Genomic DNA, 27473 nt, shown 5'->3' on the forward strand with positions numbered 1-27473 from the left:
TAAATTGAGGTCACACCATGGACTCTGGCTGTGGGGTGGTCAGCGGTGCACACGGGGATTTTCACTTGGCTTTAAGCTAGAGAGCGTGTGCCTGGCTAGCATAGGAGTCCAGGGCTCAGCATGGGCTGGCCAGAGGATCAGCTCCCCCCGCATCACACACAGCCCTGCAACAGCGTTCCTAGGAACGAGCTGTACCCCAGTTCAGTGATTTAGTCATAGCAGCAGTTGTGACAAGCTAATTAAGACCCTCTCAGACACCTTGGAAAAGTGGGTTTATGGAAAATAAGGGTATCAGACCACTGCAAACAGATCGTGGAGCTCCCAGCTGGCTGCTGAAAGATGCTGCTGCTTTGCTGAGATGCAGCAACTGACAGCCCATCTGTTCTCGGTTTCTTGCAAACAAACAAAACAGGTGACCTCCATGAAGGCTCTAAGCAAGCCTGCTTTATTTCACATCTGCACCGGGTGAGGGACATTAGTTCACAAGGTCAGTAAGTACCTCTCAGCTGAGGGGTAGAAATTAAGACACCAAACCACCACTCCACATAGCTGGATCGTAACTTTAATCTGTTAACTCTGCAGCTGCAAGCTATATACAAAGCAAGTGCTCAGGTGAAGGAAGAGGATGGAATTCTGGAGAAGAATAACTGATACATAAGTATCTTAATCCTTAAGATACAAAAAGCTGCCAAAGACTTGAAATGGAGGCAGCAAATATATCCCCATAATGAAGTTCAGGAGTCCCCCTCATTAAGGGAGTCACAAGAGTCACCCACAATGTGAATGTAACCTCTGTGGACAGACTAAGTCCAGTAAGATCACAGGGCACTCTTACAATGAACCTTAAAAATGGTTCTATGTGGAAAATGAACAACTGAGACTAGGAACAAACACCTATTAACTATTCTTTGGTAATGTACTCACCTTGGACTAACACCAGCAGCACTGATGAGGGAACCAAACAAGTGGACTCACTTCTTTACAGCAATCCCAGAAAGCACCCGAGGAGACCACTAGCAATTCTCCCTGGCTGACTTGACTGTACAAGGGAGAAAGCTGGAGGAATTACCAGGAATAAGGTGTTTGGCAAAGAGGGTGAGCACCATCCTCATTGCTATGCTCAAGCCAACACTGCAAAGTAGCTTCTGCTTCCTTAGGAATCTCCATCACATAACACCCAATTGTTACCAAGGGGTTGTTATCCAGTACTTAATTATGGGTTTGGTAATACCCAGCTTGTAAGTCACTAGTTTGATTACCTGTTATTATGAATACTGAAAATGTAATACCCAAGATACCCAAATTAACATGGTAGTCTACTGAAAAGAGCTGAGTGGTAAAATTAACCGCTTCCTACACTCACCAGCAGCACAAACGATCCCACACGACTGAAAAGTCAGTAGCAGGAAGAAAAGTCTGAAGGTCTGTTATGATTAAAGTTCTTTTCTCTCCTCCAAGTGCCTAATGTGAGATAAACCAAAGTCTGTCCCCGCCAGGAACAGAACGTTACTGTGTAATCCCATGAGTCAAACACGTACAAGGGCAACTGCCCAGTTCTACAGTCTGGGCCAGCCTCAAAGGTCTACCCAGTTTAAAATAAAGCAAATTGAAGGTCTCAAGCATGGCTTGACAAAATGCCAGCAAGCCCATTTCTGCTCGACAGAGGTCACCCCTGCAAGTACAGTATTGCTACTGGGATGATTTGGGGTGGAGGCGGCAACCCCAAACAGACCATTCAGGAGGGCAGGAAAGAGCAAGGGAGGGAAATCATTAACAAACACTGGAAAAGAGAAGACGGTCTGAAAATGCAAATGCCGCTGGGTCTCAGCAGAGCACAGTGAGCTGTTCAAGAAGCTACTGAAGCACAGTCACCAGACTGAATTCCATCCATCGTGGGGGTGTATCTGCCATTTGGACAACGGGGTGCACCCAACTCACCTCCACGCGGAGCCCAGAGATTCCCTGCTGTACAGCCACTCCTGCACTTCGATGGGAAACCCCTGCTTTTCTCCCCGTGATCCTGGATTTCTATTCCGATATCTAACCCAACAGGGCAACAAAATCAAATCAAGTAAGAAAACCTGGCTTTTTCTCCTACTTCTCATCTTTGGACAGTTGGCATATCATCACCTCTCTCTGCCTCAATTTCTAACACTAACTGGACCAAATGCGACATATGACCAACAACAAAATATTCTGAAGCTTAACATCTGTATCACTACAAGCATTTAAAACCACTGAAACAGGCTAGAAATTAAATTCTCTCTGGCCCAATTTGTTTGCATGCTTGCAGCACTATCTAGTTTGTTTCCAGTTTTTTGGGGCAATTTTCATACAGCAACAAGGATGGCTCCCTCCTCATGAGAAGTTATCTTTGCAAGAAAGCACCCTGAAAGCAGAATACACAGAAGCATGTGAGACTTGAGGAATTTTACATCATTGTCCAGATTCTTCTGAAAATTGTCCAAAGCTTCCTATGCAAAAACAAAAGGAGGAAAAGGGCACTCACACTGCCGGGCTTTAGGACCACACATTGAGGTACTCAGGGAGATCAGAATCAGCAGAGAGGGACACTTTCCAGGGGTGCCTCTTCAGTAGCCTAGAGACTCTGCTGAGCCTGCAGAAAGATCAGCCTCTCTGTTTGGAGGCTGAAGCTCAGTCCATACAAATACCCTTTTTGTCCCCTCACCCAGACCTGGAATATGCTTCAATTAACAGATCAACATGAGGGCTAGGATTTCCAGACCAGGAGTTTTTCTTTAGCACCGGTAACACTAAGTGCCTAACTAGTAACTGTTGTTTCAGCAGAATTGAGGGACACTCAAGTAGACTCAAGTGTCCAGTTTCTTTAAAAAAAAAAAAGCAGCACCTCAAACCAAGCCCAAATAAAAAAAACCTAAGCAGAACGTGTTCCCTATGACAGAGTGATCTTACACAGTAGCTGGAGGAGTAATCCTAGAAATGCACATCCTGCCATACTTCACCAAGGCTTGTTTTTCTCTGTATACTTCCACTTTTCAAAACCCCTAAAATAACCAAAGCAGTTCTGTGATGGCAACATACAACACAGGCACCATTATGACATCTTTAAAAAACAATGAACAACTCTAAATAAAATTTGAGAGCTCCTTCGCTACCCCATGGTATACAATTTGCCCCTTTTCAGAGAAAAGCCTGAATAGCCACACATGCCGTGCCGTGAACTGATTCCGTTTAAGCAACCAACCCAGAAGGAAAGTAGAATTATGAAACGCTGCAAGAAGATCTGTTCGTGAAGCACCCGTGTCAGTGCTCAGTGCGAGTCAATTATACTTCTGGGACAGGTACACATCTGGGAGAGCTCTTCTCTTCCCAGGATTTCCACCCGGATGGGAGGGAACTGCATTCCTTGCAAGATTTCCATCCAAGTCTCCACTACCTAATGGAAATTAAGCCTAAGGCTCACAGCTTGGCATCACAGCTGAGGATACTGAATACAAAGATGAGAGGGACCGCAAGGACGCATGCAGACTAGCTTTAGGCAGCCTGGCAGGAACTGCGTAAGGGACTAGAGCTACTTTGCAGTGGTGGCTGTGATCTCCAGCAGAGACAGGAGAACAGAGCATGTCCCAGCCTTGTGTTTCTTCTCAGCTTCAACCAACTGCCCATTTGGCACCAGAGCAGTGAGGTACAGGCACACTCTGCTCCACCAGTGACAGGGGCAGGGGCAAGGCATTCATCCCAGCTGAGGACAGAGGTGTCAGTAACAAGCCGAGTTTGGTGCCTGCCAAAAGTTGAGGAGGAGCACCCTGGAGTCCTGCGTTTTAGCTGAGTATTAGGTAAGACCATCACCCTGGAATGCACAGGCTTCACAGCTGGACCTGAAGGGCATTGGACCTATTCTCCCCACCCAGTCCCACATGAAGTTCAAGGGAGTCTGAATGCAGAAGGCAGCAGGGGATTTGGGGAAAGACTGAGCCTCTCCTATAGCAAGCAGGATGACAGCAGATGCTAGTGCAATGTGAGCTAACAGCAAGTTATCTTGCTATGTTGAAAGCTTCTAGCTTGCATTAGTTAAGTCCGAGATGCACTCTTTAACCTTGGAGGAAAAAAAGAGTTTATTCATTCAATTGGCTTATTAGAGGAGATGATCAACCAGAACAGCTAAAACAGAAAAGTTTCCACGACCTGGGACAAAAAAAGTCCTGGGTTTCAGGCAGTTTATGAAGAGCCCATGAGCTGCCGCAGCAGCATACTCAGGAACCTTGGCTCATCTAGAAAATGGATAGATTTAGTTCATTTTGAATGACAAGAACACTCATGTCCCTAGCCCCCATTTCCTCTCAGCACCTCTGCAGGCCCTCAGTGTAATGTCACCCTGCAATAACAGCCTACGCAAACTCCAGTTGTGGAAGCTGACACCTGGGACAGGCAGAGAAGGAACAGAAGATCAATTTTTGCTCCTGGCACTGCTGAAAATTACAATTCAAATACAAATGCACTTTTGAGAACTCCTGCACATCTGCAGTTTGGGCTCGATGGGCAATAACCCTGGGGAATCCGTCCCTGGGCTCCAATGAGTACAGCTTAAAATTAACATATTCCTCTACGTATAAACAGTGTCATTAGACTTGTACTTTTAAAAAATAAGATCAACCCAGGCCAGGACCAGGCTCTGCAGATAAAGTAGTAGCTTATCTCTTATAAATATTTTTAATATTTTTTAATTACAAGTAGTCCTCACTCCAGGTAATGTAACTGACACAAAGTACCTGCACACACGCAGCCCCTAGACTTTCACAGAAAGCCCAGGAGCAACCACTCTATAAGAAAGGAATCCTACCTCACAGCAAAGTAGGGGAGGGGGCACAATGGCCAAGATAGCCTAAATGTGGGGGAAGAGTCATTTGGAGTAAATACAATAAACAGGGATTTCAAAAACCCTTCATATAAAGGATCAAGGAGGTTAAAGCAAAAAACTGGTTCAAAAAGATGTACAAAACTGTTGGAGACCAACAGAAAACTCTGCCAAAAAATAACTTGCATTTAAATCAGAAATCAATGGCATCACACAATTCTGTTGTTAAAAAAAGAAAAAGAAAAGTGGAAATCTGTGTACAGATCAGCATTTATAAAGAGTTATCATTAGCTCCAGAGACCAGCGTAATTCCCATGAAGTCCTGATGGAAGGGGGCCTCCTGCCACAAAGAGTTTCGTTCCAGACGAGTCGTAGCAGTGGGTGTAAACAGCATTTGGGAAGAAATTTATGTCAGAAAAATAATTCCTCCACGTTTCATCATGATTCTGTTAAAGGAAAGTTCAGACTGTTATTGTTGCCAAACAAACCCAAAACCTTGTTGCACAAAAGCAGAAGGTAGCTTCCAGAGCCTAAAAAGGGACCTTTTCTGTTAATACTCCCTGAAGCGTCAGACAGATGAACTTGAAGATACCAGAGTTGTCCTGAAGCTTTTTCTGAGGACATTTGGGCCAAACATCGGGGGGGGGGAAGATACCAAGTTTCATTAGTTTTTAAAGCTACATCACAATGATACAAAAGATAATGTAGAGAAGTTAGACAAAGCCATTAACTGCTTTATAACAACATACAGGAAATTGAACTCAAGTGTCTGCCACGGCATTACCTCAGGAAGCCACAGTTTCTGAAATTGCACACAATTAAAATAAATCTCTCTTACTTTGAGTACCACATTAGAGTAGCATGTTTTTGAAGGAAGACCATGTACTTTGTGTTCAAGATTCTGAAAACTGGAAGTTAGATTACATTCGAAAATATAAAGATATAAAATCTAGTTGCTTTATGAATCAGTACATAGAAGTAGTCAGTATGCCCTACACTCAAGCAACCAACCATTCAATACTCTTTCATAAAGCTTTTGTAGAAAGCAATTCTGCAGTACTTCTTGCTTTTCATGATTACAGTTATTGGTTACATGATCACTGTTTTACCGGGACGTATTTCATACAATAGCTCCCATTACTACAAAAAGAACCGGTTCGAGCCCTACGGCACTCCTGTGTGAAGGGTCGCCTACAGCTACGAGCTACTCACCAGCCAGCCTTTCCCAGTAGTCAACTTCAAAATTTCACTTCCTCCTAATTTCTGCTTCTGTCCATAGCAGGCACGTGGGGGCTTTTCATCCAGGAACCTCTGGGCTCTGATATCATAAAACAATAAGGAACCTTGCCCCGTTCCCACAGTGATGATGTGCTCGTAGAAGCTCACCGATCGAATACCTGTCAAACAGAGAAGGGACATACAACGCAGTAAGGAAGATGGACGCTTTGGCTCTGCACCGCTGCTGCTTGATGTCTAGTATTTTCTTTAAGAGGAATTACCTACTAGTATTTTCCACAACACATAAGTTTTTCCACTGCTATGGAGCAGTGCAGATAAATCCCATTGACGCTACTGAAACAGCAGCTTCAATTACATACACTACTTCTCTGAGGCCATCAGCTACACTGATGGTGCACAGTAAGAAGCTTCACTCTCAGCAGGCCCCAGCTCTGCCAGATAAGCAAAGATCATAAGCCATTTAGGATCAAGAACAGCTTTGTTCTGTCTGCCACGAGCCTCTAAGTGAACACACCATGAGCAAGTACATGGCAGCAGAGGAAAGAACGTCACATTGGTTTCCTCCATGAGCTCACACCCTATCTAGCTACCTGCCAAGCTGCAATAAGTGACCATGTGAGAAAAATTACTGTCCCAGCTGCCACCAAGTGCATTTTGCTGACCAACAGGCTAGCTGTAAGCAAATATAACCATAATAATCACTAGTTGCTCTGCTGCTAAGATAGATCAGGCTCTTAAATAATTTTGGAGGTATGTCCATTCAAATATTCTCATGCAAGCACACCTTACTCTTTGTAGCTGGCACTTTTAGCACTTTACCCAGCAATGAAAGCAGACTAGGAATCCTACAATGTAAGTGACACCATGTTACACCAGCATGTGGGAAGCTACAGCAAGTTTCCAGTCCAAACAAAACATTCTAGCACAATTCAGTTATGCCATTAGATTGAGTAAAAGGAGTACATTTTGTTTTTGCAAAAATCTAAATCTGAAGCCTCAGCTAAACAAGGATCCCTTGGAAACAGTCTTGGGGAGATTCTGTATGTAAGAATTTGCAAAATGTCCTGTCATCTCATCTCTATTTATTGTGCAAAAGGTTTGTTTTGTGTAAGCTCTACCCCAAACAACTCTTCTACACAGATTAAACCCCACCCCATCTGTGCTTTTCCTACCTGCACAACATGATGTCAGGTTATAAACTCCGGGGCCTTTTAAGCCCTTTTTAAAGTACCACTGAACTACAGCCTAAACAAGCATTCAAAGAGGAGCGGAAAAGAAGCAAGTTATGCCAGCTACATCCACATGCCAACTGCTGTCACCGTACCACGTGGGACTGAACGTCACAAAACTTGTAACATACTGGAATACACCCAGCAGGACACGTGACAGCAGAGATCCGAGAGGTGTGGATGTAGCCAGGGAGTTTCCCCTTCCCCTTTGTACAGAGTCCTAACTAGAAACACATCCTCATCCTTCCGCCTCCACAACCTGATGCTACATACACAGCCACCAGCATCTGTGACACACACTTAGAACAGGCAAGGCCACATCGTCATTCTCCAGATGTGAGGTGAATTCTTGGCTGCAAGCTCAATAGGTGAGAAACCACTGTACAAGTCTCACCTGCTGAATTAGATTTACCAGATTCATATAAGAATCTCCACTTTAATTCAGAGAACTACAAATGCATCTGAGCAAGTTGGAGACGTCTCCCCTTGCCGCCCATTACAAGGGCCTGGCTCTGGCAAATACCTGCAGAAAGCTTTAAGCCCTCTGCAATCAGCAAGAGCAGTCACTTGGGTAAGAGGAGAAAGGCACAAGAGGGGACCTCCTCTTATTTTTGCTCCAAAAGTGCTCTTGACAAGAAACTCAGCAGAACACTTACCTAACAGAAACAAGTGATGGAGTATGAAAGCAGATGGCATACACTTTCCAATGCAATTTATTAATAAAAAGCTGTAAAATGCAGAACGACTGTGGCTTTCTCTAATTAAAAAAAAAAACTAACTGAAGGAATCCATGATGTACCCACTACTAAGAGGATGTTTAGAACAGGCTTTCAAGGACAGCACTTCAAATTGGGTCCTAAGGGGCTGACGTACCTCAGATTAATGATTCCCATCAAACTAAAACCACAACCTGTGCCTAGAACTGATCACAGTAAGCTCTCCAACATACCCAGCACTCTACCACCTGTGGACCTGAACTATTTGGGTCAGCAAATTGCATCTCACTCCTGAGAGGCACAGAGGCTCTGCATATCCCAGAAGGAAATGAAGACACAGTAGCATGTCCTACACAAGGAGCAGACAGAGAGCCCATGCTCCACAAGCTCTGTCCACTACGTTAACATTGCTGCCTTCAGGATATAAAGACAGGGGCACACGACATAGCACTGCATGCCAGCTGAGCAGAAAGCAATTGCTCTTGCAGATCAAGAAGTAGAGTTCAGGGCCCGAACTTCCCTGTACGGCTGCTAAGAAAAGCAACACTTAGAAGATGCACTAAAAAGCATTAGCTACCTTCTCATGTAGAGCAGGCAGGGTTACACTGGATAAAACCCAGCCCCAGTCCCAGTCTTTCTAAGCAACGACCTTTCTCTGACCTGCTTTTGTATGCAACACTAATGATCTGAAGTTAATGTAGACTTATCACGTTCAGCAGGTGCATTTGGAAGCTGAAAGCACATTCGGGTAACACTTCAAAGCACTTAAAAGTCAACCCAGATTTTAGCCTGCAAATCAATAAACAGCCTACTTTCCAGAGGTGCCGCACCGCTCCAAGTCCCAGAGAGATCAACAGAAAGTTGAAACACTCAGTATCTTGGCAATTAATATTACCTAAGTGCCTCCACCACCATGCCAAAAAAGAAAGATCCGCCTACTATGCAGAACAGAAGACAACACTGAACAAAGGCTTTCTCCAGACGTGAACTGGAAATGCCCCAGAGATACTACCTACACATAGATCATCCCCCCAACCAGGGATGATCACATACTCAAGGCAGAAGCTTTCAGCCACCAGCCACCACTGGGCACCACACTCCAGTGTCTTGGTATTTCTTCCCTATGCTACTGAAGGGTGACAGTGTCAAAGACCTCCACAGAGCCCTCACTGACTGCGCGTCAGGACAAGGGCTGTTGCTGGTAAGATGTTCAGGTGACAGCATGAGCTGGTGAAGCACCTTTTCTCATATTATAGAAGCTTCTCCTGTATCTGAAAGAAGCAGACCTTGACATTTATCTAGACAGCACCATTCAAACTCCAGTAACCACATAAATAAAACTTTCCTAATCCTTGTCTACATGCATTCTCTTTTGATAACTTGCCCAATTTAGAGATGATGCCTAGAGCCAAGCTAAATAAGGACTGAAACTTATTAGTCTGGGATTAATATGGTTTAAAATGGGCATCACAGCACAGTGCCTTCTCATGCTTGAAAATAAAGGGCATGGGAAGAACCTTATGGGACCATGCACCCTGCAAGCCCTCATGCTTGGCCCTGGTGTAAGGTTCAACTGGACATACTGCATCCACATCAGAAAAGGAAAACAGCACTCAAATCTGCCTTTTTTTTTTTTTTAAAGAGTGAGCTTTTGTATATTTAAAGCAAATAAATACACATCGAAAACTAAGAGTCTCATTCATGGCTTTAAAATTACAAAGCAAGCATTCACTCACAGCACAGACTCCCAATATGATAGCACAGAGCAGACAACATGCCTTTTTTCCCCATTCCCAGAGAAAAATGCAAGAATCGACAGTATTAATAGCAGTACAAAGACTGGATTTGCTTTGAGATGAAGTAAAACAGAATAAGACGCAATAAAAAATAAGTAGAAGTAAAATGCACACTTTTAAAAGTTTAGTAATATTTGGACAGTGTACAATTTAGTTGATCATAAAAGCACTAATGTTGTCTATCATTAGATTTCAGAGTTGCTTTTAAGTTTGGTTTATTGGTTGCTCAAGGAATACGGTCATAAAAGCAAAACCTACATAGACTATTAATGATTTGGTCTATCACATGAAAACTGCTTCCTATTTACTAAAAGCTTATCTTACTGCAGTCTTAATAGCTACTTCTGCAAGCAAACCTTTTGAAGCACCCTTTGACAAGTTTCTTACCACTGCCTCGTTCTTTGGAACAGACGGATTTAACATTGTGAGAAGGCTGCCTGGGATCCAGAAAGGAGACATGTGCCTGTGATCCTACTGCATACACTGACCACTCCTGACCATAAGCCAAACACACGTTCTCCCTGCAGTATGGCAACTTTGTGGAAAGTAACTGGAAACAGAAGAAATAAAAATCAACCCATTATGAGAAAAGAGCAAGATGTTAACAGAACAATTCTGTAAACTCTGTTCAAGGAAGTTGCGGTGAAAAAAATAAAATGCAGCTAAAAAGTAAGTTCACCACAAAAATAGAACTTCAAGAGAAAAGCAACAACCTGATGCAGAGAAAAAACCCTGAAGGAGATGGCAAGCCTTATCTGAACCAAACTGAGATTTAGAAAGGCTGAAGCCAAGTATTATGCAAAGAACAACAAACATTTTGTCAAATTGTTTTACATCTTTCTAAGCTGCTGTTATTTCTTCAGCAGGTGTACACAGACATCAGCTCTCAGATGAAAAAGCTTATGTCATACACTAGCATAGATACGTCTGCGTTTGATCTGCAATTATACTTCAACAAGTGCACTTCCTTTATGAACACTGCTGATCAAGTATCCATCATACTCTATGGAACTGTTCACTTCAGCTCACCCAGAACTGGCAGAAAGTTAAGAGCACTTCCCACCCTCCAAAATAAGGGGTGTGGGGAGCTCCTCTCCTCAAGTTCTGATTTTTAGGACATTTCATTTTACATAAAGCTTTTAAGTGTTTTACAAACACTGCTGCTCTTTCTTCAAGCATTTGAAGGAGATGAAGAAGAGTGAACAGCCTTAACTGCCAGACAATTTTTGAAATTTTACACCAACAAACAGAAAAGCACCTTCGATAGCGTGTGCTCTGCTTTCCAAAGATGAAAATACCCATCTAGAGACACAGCTCCCAACTCCTATAAAAAAAAAAAGTAAGAGAGTTAGTTTCTGTATTATACATGTCCTTACAAATTCACTCTCTCTACTAGGCAGGCTGCATACTCCAGACTGAACTCATCCATAATCCTGTACATGCTTATCAAGATAAATTTTCATTTTATACTGATCTTGATAGAATGCAATACAGCACAAAGATGTCAGGTAGAATAAGAATTAATAAAACAGTAAATAACGAAAAATAACTTTCAAAAGTAACTTTCAAAAGTAGAGATCTTGTTAGACAATCAAATAATGAATTATTAGACAGCACAAGCTAGAGTTGGCAATTCTCTTCAGCAGCTCCCACACTGATTCTGACCCTGAAGCAAACACTTCTTTCCAGGCACTGCTCTACTGAAAAAGCTATTTGAAGTCTCCATCACAGAGGAGTAATTAACAGCTCTAGTGAAAAATAAAGCCCACAGGAGCACCGTGCTTCTGAAAGCACACCCACCTTCGCTTCAGACCACCTCTGTTCTTTGAGGGCAGAAAGAAAAATAGTGGAGGATGAATTGCTACTCCCACTAGTAATAACAAGAGATCGGCGCGGGGGAGGTTAACATTTACTGTTTGTCAAACGCCAACAAAATAACACCGAAGCAAGCACTGGTGCCTGCCCTGTGTGTCAGTTACCTCACTTGCTGAGCAATCCAGTAACGACTGTTCCATCAGAACAGGAACTGCCTGAATGTCAGCAGGTCTTCATGAAAGGGGAAGAAAAGCAGCAAGAGCACTCAAGAATGGGATTCAAGCTGCAAGAGGTGTTTTGGTGCTTTATCTGCTTCTTGTAAACATTCCCCTGTTCCGTAGGGTGCAAGTATAAAAATCAAACCCACAAAATTGTTCCTTCTGAAAACATACATTTTTTTTTTTCTACTGGACTTCTCCATTCACTTGGGGCAGAAGCAGACATAGCAGATGAAGGCGACCATCTCATATAAGAAGGATGCAAAAGGATCAGGAGAAAAAATATTAGGCTGCTTCTCTGGTATTTCTAATTTAGATTACTTTTTTCTTTTTCTAATACGTACGGACAGTTTTAGGACTTCTCAACTGTCTTGCTTATCTTACTGACCTTGTTCTTATTGTTGAAAGCCAATGCTCGGACTTTGCAGTTGTCAGGATTGGTGTTCTCCTTGGGGATATCCTTCAGAGCCCTGTGTGTTATGTGGGCATAGACAGGAACTTGAGAGAGATTATGCCTGGCATCGCTTTTGGACAACACATCCTCTGTGACTTCCCAGAGACCCATCGAACCATCCCGGGAACCTGAATAAACAGTCCATAACAACATTTTACATACACATAATTCCCCTTCTTAAAAAAGGAACTGCAATAAACAATAGGGTCTGAAAGAAAGAAAGGATACTATTAAGTTAATCTAATTGAACACACTGTTGGTGCCTATATATTAATTATTATTAACAAAACTATGATTTTGCTGAGTTTACTGAGCTATAAAGTTCGTAACATTGTGAACTCATTGTCAAACGGTTTGTCTACACGGTTTCCAAGCAGCTATATCACCTCATCTGTTTTCAACTGATTAGGATGCATCAAAAACCACAAATCTGTACAACAATCACCATTAGAGTCACATGCAGAATAAACTCAGAAGCAACTGAATAGCCTACACATTCAGCCTGGCTTACCAAGGCTGAGATTGACAGTCTGTTAAGCCAATATAAAAACCTCCAAGATAACTCAGTTGAGTTTACACCAATTTGGGTTCATTTGATTTCTGCCAGTATGCTTATGGACATGTACACACACATTTGTGAACTGAACAGAAACAACTATTTCAAACCACAATTTGTATCAAATCTATTTTTTAAATTATTTTTCTTAAACCCATGCAACCTTTTGCTTAAAGAATGTAACACAAGAACTCAGGCTGAACAAGCAAGAACTGGTTTTATTTTTCTACTGAATTTGAAGATATTAATCCAAAATATGAATTAACAAGAGTAACAATACTGGATGAAGAAAGCTGAATGTCTGTGGTTCGTAGATCAACACAGGCTTAATCCAAGGCCCTATACCCATCCCTTCCAGTGTTCAGGCAACTCACTTCCATCTAAGTCAGCTCAGACAGATTTGACATGTACCTCAATCTCTTCCCTACACAATGTGAAAAACACATCCCTCCTTCTCTCCCAGGGAATGCATAAGAAGTATTTCATGTCTTGAAGATGCCAGAAAAAACTATCTACATCAGACTGTTAAATTGATAGGCTTTGGTACATCATAGGGAATAAGCTGCAAAGACACTTAAGCAAAACATCTTGTTGCAATGCAGGTGGTCCAGCACAGCAGAGATGGCTTCGCCCCCTCACAGAGGGATTCAGTCATTTGTCACTATCACCTACTACAACCAAACACAAAAGGAGCTTCCTAATGGCACTGCATAGCAGCAGAGAGCACATGACACTACATCCTGCCAGTCAATTTACATGCTGATGGCTTTTAATGGCACCTAATCTTGTTTGTTATGGAGGCTGAATACTCAGCAGTAGAATTTCTAAACATCTTGACATACTTTAGGAGGAAGCTGTCCCTTTTAATAGCCCTAGCAGGGGAAAAAGTTCAACGTATGTTGTTCAACTGGTTGGCCTTGAAGCCAAGGACAGTATCGTTTGTTACCCTAGGCTCATGCCATCCTGGGAATTATTCATCCCATCCAAAGCTTTTGCCATGGAAATCTTTTCATCCAGCCAGCACAACTGAGTGGACTGATGCGCTCTCCCTCAGCTATGGCTGCTTAGTCCAGAGTTTAATTTTATGCTTATGGACTACTGAAATACACTGCTGAAGAATTTACAAGCAGAGCCCTGCCTTCTTCTTGCTGAAGTTAACACAAGCAAGAAGAATAATCAAGCCCCTGGTCCTCTTTGTACTCTTTCAACAGTTTTGACGGCAGTGAGAAAATACACTGCTGAATCTCGAACCTCAGGCTACATGATCGGTGTGATCTGCCATGGGACCAAATGCCCTTTTTTCTTCCTGTGGCATTTAATCTGTCCCAAGAAAGTCACAAAAAATTTGCATTTAGTTTCTCAATTGAGATAAAGATATTTGCTATATCCTCAACATTTGGAGTTCAAATATTTCTGCTCCCAACTTTCAGATACAGTTGTAAATCAAAAACAACGTCAGAAGTTAGTCGTCTTTGTTTTCTCCTGATTAGGATCACCAGCGAAGTTCTGAAGAACTCAGTTTAGCAATCAGACTTGCTAATTGCTTTCAACAAGTTTTCCCTGGTGTCTCAGGTCTGAAGACTAGAACCTGCATCCTGCTGTAAGTTTCATACAAGAGAGGACATGGCAGTCTTCTACTCACACCTCCACCCTTGAGCACGCAGAAAACATCGAGAGCAACACAGTTCAACCTCACATGCTGTGCCTCTGTACCACTGGGTCCTTATCTTTCCCTTGGATATCTGTAATCACCTCTGCTGTTCTCTCTGAGCTTACTAGCTGACAACGTTTTTTTAATGAAGATATTTGGGTTGGAGACTTGCAAAGATGAAGTTTTACATTAAATTCAAAATCAAATTCCAGGATTAGCTTTTTGGTTTGGGGGGGGGGGGGGGGAAGAAAAGAAAAAAAAGAAAAAATCTCACTGAACTAACAATTCAAGTATTTGATTTTTATGAGACTGTTACGATATTCTGTCACCTGCAGTTTGGCACCTCCCTGTAAAGAATACTACACCCTGTCAGCACAGACAGTAAACTACTAAATTAATGCAACAGCATATTAGTATTGCTGCCTTCACCTAAGTAATACTTTATGAAGTTACACTGATTGTCCAACTAGTTACTAAAAAGTCAGTAACTGACCTTTTCTATTACAGCCTTCTGTATTAACTGCCATAGCATATGTGCATGTACATACATACACACACATATACATACAAAACAAACTGAGTTTTCATTAATTAGTCTTTCACAGGATTTCAGGAAACCAATATTGCTCTGCTATATTCCAAACTTATTAAGTGATAAACAACACCCCTCTTGAAATTATTCTTCTTGTGTGGAATCCTTCCCTGTAATTCATTTTAGGGATGTTCAGAGATTCTCTCACGGCAACAGCTACTGGAAAGGCAGTAGTATTCCCTCCAATACTAGAAAAACCAAATCTAGACCAGGGCCCTACAAATAAAACTAAGTGAAGCACTGTACTAAGACCAAGGAAGGTTTAAATAGCCACGGTAGTTCCAAGTGGTTTCAAATGCCCTGATCAAGGTGCTTCCCTAAGACCTATAAAGTGCTGTGCATCAGTATAAAATTCTGGAAAGGCAAAAAAAAGAAGAGAGAAAAAATCCACTTTACCAGAAACAGCCATAGTATCACTGATCCACGCAATTGAAAATATCCAATCCTTATGTCCATCCTAAAAGAAAAAGAGACAGATTTTTTTCTGTGCATTATACCCTAGAGTAGTCTCAAAGCAGACAAGTATTCTTCACTTTGATTTTTAGTACGAACTCAGAGGACAGACCTACATCAAAAACATACAGATAAGATTCCAGTATCAAGCTGGAGCAATTTAAGTACCTAACAGTAACTTTAACTTTTTTTTAATTTTGTAGTGTATCATTAATAGAGAGCAATTAGATGATGGAAAAACAGGTCTCTGACCAAGGACAAATTGATCTCAATTCTAAGGACTTAGATTTTTTCCATTTTGAAAGCAGCGCTCTTCACTTCTGTAAAGTAGCTACATACTTTTATTTCCTCAAGTGCACATCCCTACTATAAAAAGTACCCAAAACCTTATGTTTACAATGTATGACCTACAGATTAATTTTTCAAGACTATTACTTCAAGAATCTTTTCTTTAGCAGGTGAGAAACCTATGGGGAAAAAACAGAACATAAGGCTCTAGTTCTGTCTGAAAAGCTGCAAAGTCACAGCAGCACACCAATGAATAACAAGTCATACAAATCTTCAGAGTCGAGCCTTTCTGCAAGCTGGTTATCTGCTACTGCAGAAACTCTGACCTGACCTCTGCTGTTGTAGTTAACGTCTATGTGAAGTCCTGAGTCAAAAAGGAGAAATGAGAGAGAAGTGCTTACAGGACACCACTATACTCATTTCAGCCTTTTGTCTTTTTAAGACTGGCTATTTTAAAAAGGCCTCATGATGTTTCAGAAATATAACCAGTACCAAAGTCTATCAAACTGCCATAAGCCACTGGGTTAGAACTAATCCTCAAAGCCAAGTTCTGCCTCTGGAATAATACATACGCAAGCTGCACTGGAGAAGGGGAAAATCAAAACAGCTTCTATCAACTTTTCAATTTCTCAGAAGAGCTTTTTCACTAAAACTAGTTTCAGAAGTCATCACCACAATTAGACTTTAACATTTAGGATTTTGTTACATTTTCAGTCCTTAAAAGTAATCTGAAGGAGACCTGAATGAGGGCGAGGAAGAAGAAATTTGACTCAGAAGCCTGAGAATTGTCTCACATGTTTGTGTACTCACTCATATTTAAGACATCTTGTCAAAAAAGACAACTTAACTGGAAATGTTTTCAAGCGTTCAGAAATTCGCTCTCCACTACAGGACTCCCAAATCTTAATCTTGCTCTGACCTTACGCGCTTCAAAGTAGTAATTCTTGTAAGTGACAGAATTAACTTTCCCCGAATACTCCCACTTACATCTCCCACACAGACAGGATCGAGTGTAGGCAGACGGTAAATTGCAAGACTGTTGGGGTTGTCTCCACCTGTGGCTAGAAGGGTCCTCGAGGGGTTGAGCTCAATGGCATGAATACCACATCCCTGCTGGTTGACCATGCCGGGTTCACGATCTTTCAGAATAGGAATCTTGGTAATTTGACCAGTCTGGACATCTACTACAAATAACTGGGGAAAAAAAACAGGAGATGTAAGTCATCATCGAACAGATAAGAAAAACAAGGTGGTCAAACATCCTCCCTATTTTGAACTGACATTCTTCCCAAGTTGGAATCCACAAATGCTGCAAGTATGGCTGAAAAATGCATAAATTCCTTCTTAAAACAATTAAACTAACTTCAATTACAGTGGGTTTTATTTCAAGCATCCCATTTGGTTTTCACAGCCATAGAAAAGAGAAGAGAGAAATTTGTCACGGGAGGTTTCCCATTTAACAAAACCCTTGAATCTAAAACTCTTTTCCCTGTTCAATACTGTGACAAAACAATATTCTTTTCCAGTTTCCCTGTACAACACTGAGAAAGAGACTCATCTCCAAACAGCCAGTAAGCCCCAGGGGGCTTAGCACAAGTCTCCTGCCTCCCAGATAAGATACTTACCGTGAAGTTTCGGCTTTGGCAAACTGACACTTTATAAATTCATATAATTGGAGTTTATTTTCTGGTGTTACACAGGGAATAGTAACTAAATATAGTACTGCCAGTGCAAACATCTAAAAAAGATATCTATAGCTACATACCTCATTCCGCAAAAAGACTAGAAGTTGGAGCTCTATGTCACTGTCCCCTTGAGAGAAAACTCAGTTATACAACCTTACAACTCTTCAAGCAGACATCGTTATACCCAGAGTTGCGTCAGTTCAAACATATATGACCATAGGGTTACAGTCTAAATCAGAACAAAGGTTTACATCGCTTGCCAAAGTGCACTTTCATTTGGGAGGCTCTTGTGCTGGATCATTTCACAGATGTTGTTCAGAGGGCAGCTGCACGAACAGTCAAATAGGTGTAATGGAGGGGACAAAGCCCTGTGAGGGAACATGAGTGAGAAGCAAGGAAATGGAGGACCTGAAGCTGACTTGGCACTAACGAAAATTATGTAGAATCACAGCCCAGGATTATAATTAAATTACACATACACACACCCCTTAAGCTTCTTCCTTCTGTAACCAAAGAAAATTGTCTCAAAGCCTCTAGAAGTGAACTGAAGATGGAGAAAACAACAACAACAAAAAGAAAACTCAATGCAATTTAAAAAAGGAAATTGTTCTGAAATCCTTTGTCAGACATTTCTAGGACAGAAGAGAAGTCTAGAGGTTCTCAGAGAGAAGTTATAAATACAAGTTGGTTTTGGTGAACTCTCACAGACTGTAGATCTGTTCTTTAACAAGCGTAAAAAAACCCAAGAAAATTTAGCAGCATATCTATTATTCTTGATGTACTGAACTAGCAGAATATTAATGTCACATCAAAATCTGATGAAGTATGGTATGTTAAACTCATTCTACAGAGAAAGCTGAAATACATTCATCACTATTTGTGTGTTGTGTCTAGAATTATGCACCTTCAACCTGCAACTGATCTTCCTCTGCAGTCTTGCACAAATAGATGACTGTTCCTACAGGGACCGAATTTTCATGTTTAGTTCTTTATTTCGCATGCAGGTGTGGGGTCAGGCAACAGCTGAAGTGCAGCTGAGTAGGAGGGAGGCACTCCTCACTTCTCCCAAGCCTTACAACGCAGTTCACCACCTGAGACAGCTGGTAAAAAAAATGATGCACACAGCAGCCCCTCTGCCCTAACCACGTCCCTGAAAATTAACACCTGCACTGTAGGATCAGGACCAGTAATTCCCTCTCCTCTCATCCTCCCTTGTCCTTCCTCTGTGAGTGCATACCCTCTCTTCCTCCTCAGTATTTCCTTCCAGCAGAAAGGCCCAGTTCCCTCCCCTGTACTCCTTCAGCTACTGCAAAAAAACCCCAAACAAAATCAACAGTTAAGTACCTAAGATAAAGGCTTGCAAGTGTCATCTGCAGGTCCTAAAGCTGGCATCAGAAGTGCTAATTAGGAAAACATATCCACACCTCAGGATGTCCACAGACTCTGGAAAATCATGCTTCAGATGGAAGAGATTCACACTTTGAAGAGCATCTCAACAGGTATGAGGACTGCAATTAAAAACCCTTCACATTCTCCAGTCTGACACCACTGTCATACATCCGTGTTTGATACTAGGTTAATAAAGACTTACTCTAATGCAAAAATCCTTTAGCTAAACTCTAAATTAATTGGGCTGAAAAGATAAAGAACTTTGAAACACACAACGCTGGAGCATCAGACCCTCACACTTCTGCCCTGGATCTTCAACCTCAACATCATTTTCCTCTAACAAGTTTCCAAATTAAGATATTCTCAGAAGCAGCAATAGGACATATTTCTCACAGTGCTTTCATCTGCTTGTACCCCACTCTAATCCATCACCAGCCCTTGAATTGCCTTGTCATTTCCTCACTTTTCTCTTCCAGTTGCCTAGTATTACCATAGCCAGAACAGCAGCTGCTCTTAGGGCAAGAAATTTCACACAGTTAAGGGACTGGTTTTGTAGTTTCAGCTGTAAAGTTTTAAGCAGTAACTTCTCTCCTTGCTTGGTAAGGAACTTGGCACACTGTGTGTAGTTTAAAAGCAACCACCACCACCCTAGCATAAAATAAGTCAAGCACTGCCTGCGTATGCTAGGACTCTTGCATCACCTGCGGCAGGCCAGGAAGCCAGAAGCTCACATTTGCAAGCTGCACGACTGACAAGAAATCTTCCCTGTAAATCCACCAAACAGAAGCCAGGAGAAGCCAAACAGTTGTTAGACACTTCTAAAGCCAAAAAGGGAGAAATGTTAAGAAACAAGATAGGCACCCAACTAAGAATGCAGAAAATTTGAATACCGTTTTAAGAGTTTTAAAGACACTATAGTAAATAAAGTACAAAATATCTGACTGCTTTTAAACAAGTGCAGCCAAAACCACAGGATACAATGACATAAACCCGAAGAAAAAACAGAAATTGGCCTACTTCTTCCAAGCAAACTGGTACCTTCGCTACTTTATAAATAAAATAAATAAGTACATCTGCAAATAACTCCAAAGCTGCCTGGCCTCTGAGAGTCTTGACTAAGTCCTGATAGATGAACTATACATTTTTTTTTCTTTATCTCAAGCAGGAATAAGAACTTCTTTTCCAGCTACTCATTATACAGAAACTAAATTAAACCAGCCACAAAAACTTTTCCTGGATGAAGTAAACTCCCACCAACGTCCAAACAGTGAGCTGTGCATATTTGTCCCTTGATTTTAAGCTTTGCACATAATTCAGTTCTTCCTGCTAGTAGAATGTATGTCAGCCATTAGCGTGTCAAATAACTTGACATCCAAGATTTACCAAGCCAGGATTGCTTTGGCCATCTGCCAGAAGTCAAAGGACGACACTTCATCTGTGAGAAACGGAGCAGACTCAGCTATCGTGTTCTCCGCGGGACAACCTTGTTCTAGTATGGAAACAGGCTGGATGACATGACAGAGAGAAATTCATCTTCCCTCTTTTCTTTTTTAAAAGCAATTCAGATGTACAGCTTGTAACAATGCTATCACTTGAGGATCAAGGCAGACAGGCACAGGTAGGTACTACAGTTGTCATAGCCATGAATCTTTATGATCTGGCCCAACTTTTCACACCCCATGAGATTACTAGCTGTATGCTTATTTTCTTTTTGGTTTGCAGAAGTGGTGAGAAGTCATTCTGGCAAATGACCGTTTGACAAATACAATTACTATGTGGCTGTCCCCTTTTCAAACTGCTTACAATCAAGATAATCAGGAAACTGCCCCACTTCATGACTAAGGAACTTCATTAATCAACTTGCCAAAAGTAAAGACTGTGGAAGGGAATCGAGTATCGGAGGACCAGGGTCTGAACTGCAAAATCCATCCTCCTCTTATATACAATACTGAGAGCAGAATGGTTTGCCAGGCTCTTCTGTCAAGTCTACTTCCATTTTTTGACCTGCCTTTCGGAGACAACAGTTTAGGGGGGGAGAAAAAAAACTAACCAAAGTTACCAGTTCATTAAATGTAAGTGCCCTTCCCATGCATCTTTAACTAAAAGCACTGACTTTATACAGCAAAATTAAAAAAACAGGCCTGTGAAATGCCATTTCAAGACAGCACATAGACTCTCGTGTCCTCTGCTGCTGCCCCTGCACACAGAACAGCAGATGAACAGGCAGCCCTATCTTTTAGTTGATAGTACAAATCGTAACAAAAAGAAAGTGTGACACCCTGAGCTACAGCATGTTTTTATGACACAAGCAGGACGGACATAGATTTACAAGGCACAAAAAACATGCGTGAAAGACTGCTTATTCTTCACACAAGAAGTGCTCATGATGTGCTCTGTGCCCCAGCTCTTCACATACTGCTCTCAGAAATCACAGGCACATTCCTGTCATTCATACTAACATTTGAAAGAAACCAAGATAAACACATTGCCTTGCTAAAGTTAGGGTCACTAAGAGAGAATCAATCGTGACAAAGTTTCACAATTGGCTTAAGCCAATCTTTTGAGAATCCACAAGCTTCTTCCTCACCCACCCAAACAGTCTCACCACCCTCGTGACAGCAGCTAGTGCTCAGGTAGGCTGTGAGGTCAGCTGGATCATATCTCTGCCTGCAGTGAAAACTAACCCTACAAGAAAACCCACCTGAACACAAAGCAGCAAGCTGATCCAGCTGACTCCCCCGCCACGCGCGCATCAGTGCCAGCAAGAATGAACAGGTGGGAACATCCCATTCTGCAACAGCACAACTCCAGACCAGCTGAAGCTGGTCACAAAAATTTCACCCTCAGCCAAGCTGGAAAATGACATCATTGTTCTCCTTCAAATTTGTTTTTTACTAACAAAACAACAAAAGCAAGACAATGCTTACAGTATCATTACACCAATAGCATTGCTGGTCACACTGAGTAGCACTGTTTGATTCTCCCTAGTTCTCAGTCTTGCCTTTTAATCAGATTGTAAACATCCCTCTTTTTTATGTTCATAAAACGCCTGGCATAAGGTTCTTCCATTCTATGGCAATACAGATTTACTAATATATGCCAAGTCCCAAAGAAATGTGTAGTCTTTAAAGACTAAGCTATCAAACGGTATGTTTCCTTTCCAGGGGAGATCAGAACACACACTTATCTTAGCACAAAACCTACTCACAGGTTGTGCAGTACAGGCGACACAAGTGGGTAATGGCCTTACACATCCTCCTTGAAAGGGTCCAAAGAGAAACAATCCAGAACATAGTGACCATCTGAGAAGTGAGCAGTGGTAAAAGCAGCCAACAAGTTGACTGACTCTGAATTCACATTCCCAGAGACAAGACCACGCAATCAGGCACTCTACCTTGCTATGAAACTCTTGAAGCAGTACTAGCTAATGGGCATGCACCTTGACGTCACTGAGTTTGTTCACTGCCAAAATCACATTTGTCAGTTTTTATTTGTGTCTTGCCCTCCGTGTTTAATTCCAGGAGGTTGACAGACAGTTAACACATGTTGACAGATGGCAAAGGATGGAGAAGTGAGAGACTTCGCCTGCTAAAGGGCATCTCTACCACCCACACCATACCTGGCACGGAAACTACCAGACTTTGAAGACAGACATGGGTATCACATGCAGTTGACAGAAATCCAAATACCCTTGAGACCAGAAACAACACCTGGCTATTTACTCACAAGCCACTGAAAAGAATGTGAATGGAAGTGTCAGTTATAGGCACCAGAGTCCTATTTACACTGAGTTTCAGTCACTGTTCAGTGGACTTTGAGCAGAGTTACAAACTGCGGGAGCATGACTTCTCATTCCCTCCCTGGGATCAGAAACCAGCAGTCTTCTTGATTCTTCATTACATGTGCAAAGCCAGAAGATAACGTTAACTTGCAAAGCAAGTGGAAATCATTTTCCCCACACAAAGTCCATATTCATGGATGGAAGAGTAACTGTGCACTGTATTCTCACCACTACAACCCCAGGACTGCAAGGCTAGGTTATAATTGTATGAGATGCACAGAACAGACATGGGATCTATTGAACAAATTAGAAGTCTCTAAGAAGAAACAAGAGCTGGTGATTTACAGCAGGGCATCCAAGGCAGCATACGCATCCACCAAAGAGAGAAAAGGTATCAGCTAGCATTCAGAAAGCAACCCATTCATGCCTTGGAAAAGCCACCTGAGAAAACAGAGGAGAGCATTCGGTAAGGAAGTTTTCAAACACAAATACATCTATCAGGCCTGCCTGGGGGAAAAAAAAAAAAAAAAAAGAGCAAACAAAAGTATTAGATTCCAGGCAATTATATTCTCAACCAACTGGAAACTAATAAGCTGCTTGTATTTAGGGAATGATTTACAGCTCTTGGATTTTTTCATCCTTCACAATTAGCAAAAGAATTATGTCCTGAACACATACACAGAACTAAGGGAACCAAAGAAGCTGCAAAATTATTATTGGAACTTCTTTTTAGAAGCTGCTTTACTCTTCATAATTTCCTGAAATAGTAAAAAAAAAAAACCTACAGCAATCTCATGTTCAGTGTTTTCATTTGCCGTACGCTTGCCTCCTACATAAGTCTCAAAGTTTCTCTAAGAAGCTTGAACAGAAGACACTGATTACAGACAGCATCATCTTCTGAGACTTCACCATATCAGCCCTTGGTAATTTAGATGCCGTGGTGACACACCCTAAACGTCTGCACCTCCCAGAGGTTTGCCTGCTCACTCATTTGAATTAGAAAAACCTTAAGAAGCCCACTGCATACAAGATCTAGGAGATTCTTGCAAACATGAATCCTGCCCCAGAAAAGCCCAGGTGATTGTGTTTGAATTTTTAGACACTCGAATGCTTGTACAGATTCCATAATTCTAAATCTATCAGAAAAAGCATGCACCTTTAAGAAACCCAAATATTTGATTTACAGCTGGCCAACCGTGAGCACCAGGATCCACTGGAGAACAGTAAAGTTACTTCATATACACAGTCATACCCAGGACTATTTCTAAGGATAAAAAATCACGCCAAATAATTAAACAAGCTATAATCCTCATTAAAAATAAGCAATTGACAAAGAGCTCCATGTTCTCTTCAGTGTTTATAGTGACTAGGACTATCAAGTGCCTAAAACCAAACTTACTCCTCTATGACAGGAGTGTATTTTTGTTTTGTTATTAAAAATAGTGAATCCTTCTGGCACAGCCTAGCCAAGGGCAATTTATAAATTAAATACTAAAAGCTCTCAGTGCCACATTTGAGCTTGGATTAAAATAACTGCTATGGTTCATATTTTTCTGTTGCATTAACTTTAATTACATGCAACTCCAATGCAGCAACACCATTAAAGTCAACCAAGTTGTTTTAGATTTACTCCCAACTTAAATGCCACAACTTCAACATATGAGAATTGGCAAAGGAATTCTTCTTTATTAAGTCGCTTACTCAGGAGCTGGGAGAGAAAATCTCAATTAGAGTGTAGAGTTTAACGCTCTACTTGTTCAAGTGTGAACACAAAGCAACCAAGCTAAAGCTATTACAGTATTCATAATTCATATACAATCTTTCACAATGCTGAAGTGACTTCTTTTGTAATCGTTGTATTTTGCCTAATAAAAGATGAGGTCCCTCTGTAACATTAAGTCTAGCTGTGGAAGCATACACTTCGTTGCAGCGTATGCAGTGGGGAAAACAATATGGTTGAATCCCTCTTCAGTTCTGCGATTGTTTGGTCCCAAACAATTTTCTGCAAGGTTGCGTTAACAATGCACTTGCCCATTTATCTTCGCTGCAGCAGCGCTTGAACTACAGAAGTTACAGAACACAGCAAAACTGCTGCAGCTCTATAAAACACGCAGTCATCTTGCTAGAGTAAGCAAGATTTTTTGAGAGCTTGTGTTTCAGCAGGAGTTTGTCTCCTGTAAGCTGTGTGTCATGAACAGTGCTGGCTGCTGACTGGCCGAGGTGATGAACACATGTGGAGAAAGAAGGCAGAGAGATTCTATTTCAGGCCTATTCCTGTTAAAAGACTGTTTTGTTTATACAGCTAGGCCTTGCTTCTTAAGAGCTACTGCATGAAAGCCTCCCGCTGTGTAACTATGAATAACAACAGAACATCTGAAATGAAAAAAAAAGTACCACTGTCCCTTGCAGGTCAGATCACTAAGCATGGCTTCTGCACAAAAAAAAATCTTGAGGCAAAGAAACAATCGCACCAACTGATATACATTGAGGTTTAAGAGCTGTTTGATCTATACATTCCTTACAAGGCTCGATTCATTTCTATGGCACTAACCAACTTGCAAAGAACAAATTTGGGCTTTTGCACTAATTCAATCAGAACTTCATACACGAAATTGCAACCTCAGCCAATGAAGTTGGGCTACTAACTCCGGCAGAGAAAGTATTACCTAAGAAGTATGTTTTCCTACATTTATTAATCACATAGAACATTATTTTAATATTCCCCTATAATGTTTCAAATCCAAAGCATCACTTGAAGAGTCTGAAGAGGTTTCAATTTTTGCTGAAGCATCCAAAGGTACATAAACAAGGGAAGTTATTTGAACACTGAAAACAGATTTACAGTGAAAAAATCACGAAGTGAACAAGCAAAAGATAGTCCTGAAGACCTGAAATTAATTTTTTAGGCTTGGAACGATTGTAGCTACTCTGACGAATATCTGGAGTTTAACCACAGTTTTTAGTTTTGTAGCAACTTTTCAAAGTCAGCAGCACAGAACCATGCGTAAAACCAAACTGTGTGAGACTGAGCATAATGAAAAAAAGAGTCTTACTAGCAACTTCTGCCAGGCATGATAGCTACCATTTAGCAAAGCTAGCGGCATTTGCATTCACTAACTTTCTGTTTGCAGGACAAAAAGAAAGATCCCACCCCATTGCTGCTCTCCATCCCGCAAACTGATGTGGATCGCTCTGTGCGGATTAGACAGATGCTGCAGCGAGGTACAGGCCTCGTGTTCAGGTTTGCAGCCATCTGCACAGCAACATATTTTCAGATGAGAACGGGTCATCGTTAAGCATTACCTTCATTCAAAATCAATTGTGCACAATTTTGACTCTGCTCCCAATTACTTCCTGATATTTCCCTTGGCAGTCTACACACTTCGATTACAGTAAGCATCATTCGGGGGTGGCGTAATTCACAGAGGGAAGAGAAACAGAGAGGTGGCACTTACTGTGTTGCATTTTGTCCCACACACCACTTGTCGGTGGTTCAGCCACTGGGAGGCAAACACTTTATTGAGGGTTCCGAGGTGAAATTCTCTCTCCTTCAGGAGGCTGGGAAGCTGCTGGGCTGCGTATCCGTGCAACAAGCGGTGATAGCTGGACTCGTTCTGCATCCTGACCTCTCTGCCTTTCAGGTAGTACACCAGAGACCTTTTCACCGGGGGGAGCCTTTTCCTTTTGTGAACTGAGTGATCCCACCCATACTGTGGAAAATAAACACGGAAATCAGATAAGGCAGCTAGAACAAACTTAAGACACGACCCTTCTAAATTCAAGGACATTCCCCAAAAAACACTGAGGTCTTCCAAACTACCCATGGAATACCGCACACGAGGATTAACTCGGAAATGCTGACGCAGCCTTCAGCAACACAAAATTAAACACAAATATTTCCTAAAGAAGTAACACTGCGATCGTATCAAAACCGGTCCACACCGGTTCGGCACCGCTCAGACGCCAGATGCTTATAGAAACAAGAGCAAGCCGAGAAGCGCTTTAAACGGACGGGGGCGGCGCCGGCAGCCCTCCGCCGTGAGCTCGGCCGGTTCGGGGGTGACACCGCGGGGGCCGCCCAATACCGACCGCGCCGTTCGTCGGCCTCCTCCGGCCCGGCCCGGGGTGGCCCCGCAGCATCGCTCAGCCCGGGGGCGGCGGGGAGCCGGCGGTTACGGGCCGAACGGCTGAACCCGGCAGGGGCACCGCCGGGCGGGGCGGGGGGCGGCAGGAACCCGGGAGAGCCCCCGGGGCAGGGAGCGGGGGGGGGGAGCTGCCTGCTGTATCGCAGCGGGACACCCCCCGCCACCGGAGCCGGGACTGCTCCTCCCCACCCCCCCGGGGCACCTTCCCCAGGCACCGGGACCCCGCCGCCCTCCTTCCCCGCCCCAACCGGGTACCGGGACACAGCAACCCCCGGTCAGGGTCACCCCTCCGCCCGGACACCGGCACGTTCACCCCGAGGACGAAGGCTTCTCCCCCCCCCCCCTCCCGACATACACCCGTTCCCGTCCCCCGGCCTACCTGCTCCCCCTGGAGCCCCCCGGGGCCCGCGGCGGCGGCCGCCGCCGCCGCTTTCCGCTTCCTGCTAACTGTTTTCCGGGCCATAGTAGAAGGAGGAGAAGGAAGAGGAGGAGGAGGAGAGGCCGAGAGCCCGGCCCGAGCCCCACATGGAGCAGGAGGGGGAAACAGCCGCCGGGGGACGGGGCATATAAGTGCGGGGAGCCGGGCCCGGTCACTCTCTCCGCCGCAGGCCCCGCCGACCGCGCTTCAC

General features: G+C 42.7%; 1 protein-coding gene across 1 annotated transcript; it reads right to left on the reverse strand.

The window, feature by feature from the left end:
- Positions 1-424: 424 nt before the first annotated feature.
- On the reverse strand, positions 425-27461 carry DCAF12 (DDB1 and CUL4 associated factor 12). The gene is made up of 9 exons (XM_076361865.1): positions 27224-27461; positions 26155-26409; positions 16832-17038; positions 15500-15560; positions 12239-12432; positions 11076-11141; positions 10205-10367; positions 6050-6234; positions 425-5283 (listed from the first exon to the last, which is right to left on the reverse strand). Exons 1-9 carry the CDS (start codon positions 27305-27307, stop codon positions 5125-5127), a joined length of 1374 nt encoding a protein of 457 aa, XP_076217980.1. The 5' UTR covers positions 27308-27461; the 3' UTR covers positions 425-5124.
- Between the last annotated feature and the right edge of the window lie 12 nt (positions 27462-27473).

Source organism: Aptenodytes patagonicus, chromosome Z, assembly GCF_965638725.1.
Source record: "Aptenodytes patagonicus chromosome Z, bAptPat1.pri.cur, whole genome shotgun sequence".
In the NCBI taxonomy this organism is placed as follows: domain Eukaryota; kingdom Metazoa; phylum Chordata; class Aves; order Sphenisciformes; family Spheniscidae; genus Aptenodytes; species Aptenodytes patagonicus.

Coding starts and splice junctions, on each gene's coding strand:
- DCAF12 (XM_076361865.1), bottom strand. CDS start 27,307: ATGGCCCGGAAAACAGTTAGCAGGAAGCGGAAAGCGGCGGCGGCGGCC. Junction 17,039..26,154: donor GTGGGACAAAATGCAACACA/GTAAGTGCCACC, acceptor TTTTTTCCCCAG/TTATTTGTAGTAGATGTCCA. Junction 11,142..12,238: donor CTTTCAACAATAAGAACAAG/GTCAGTAAGATA, acceptor TTTTTTTTATAG/GAGTTGGGAGCTGTGTCTCT.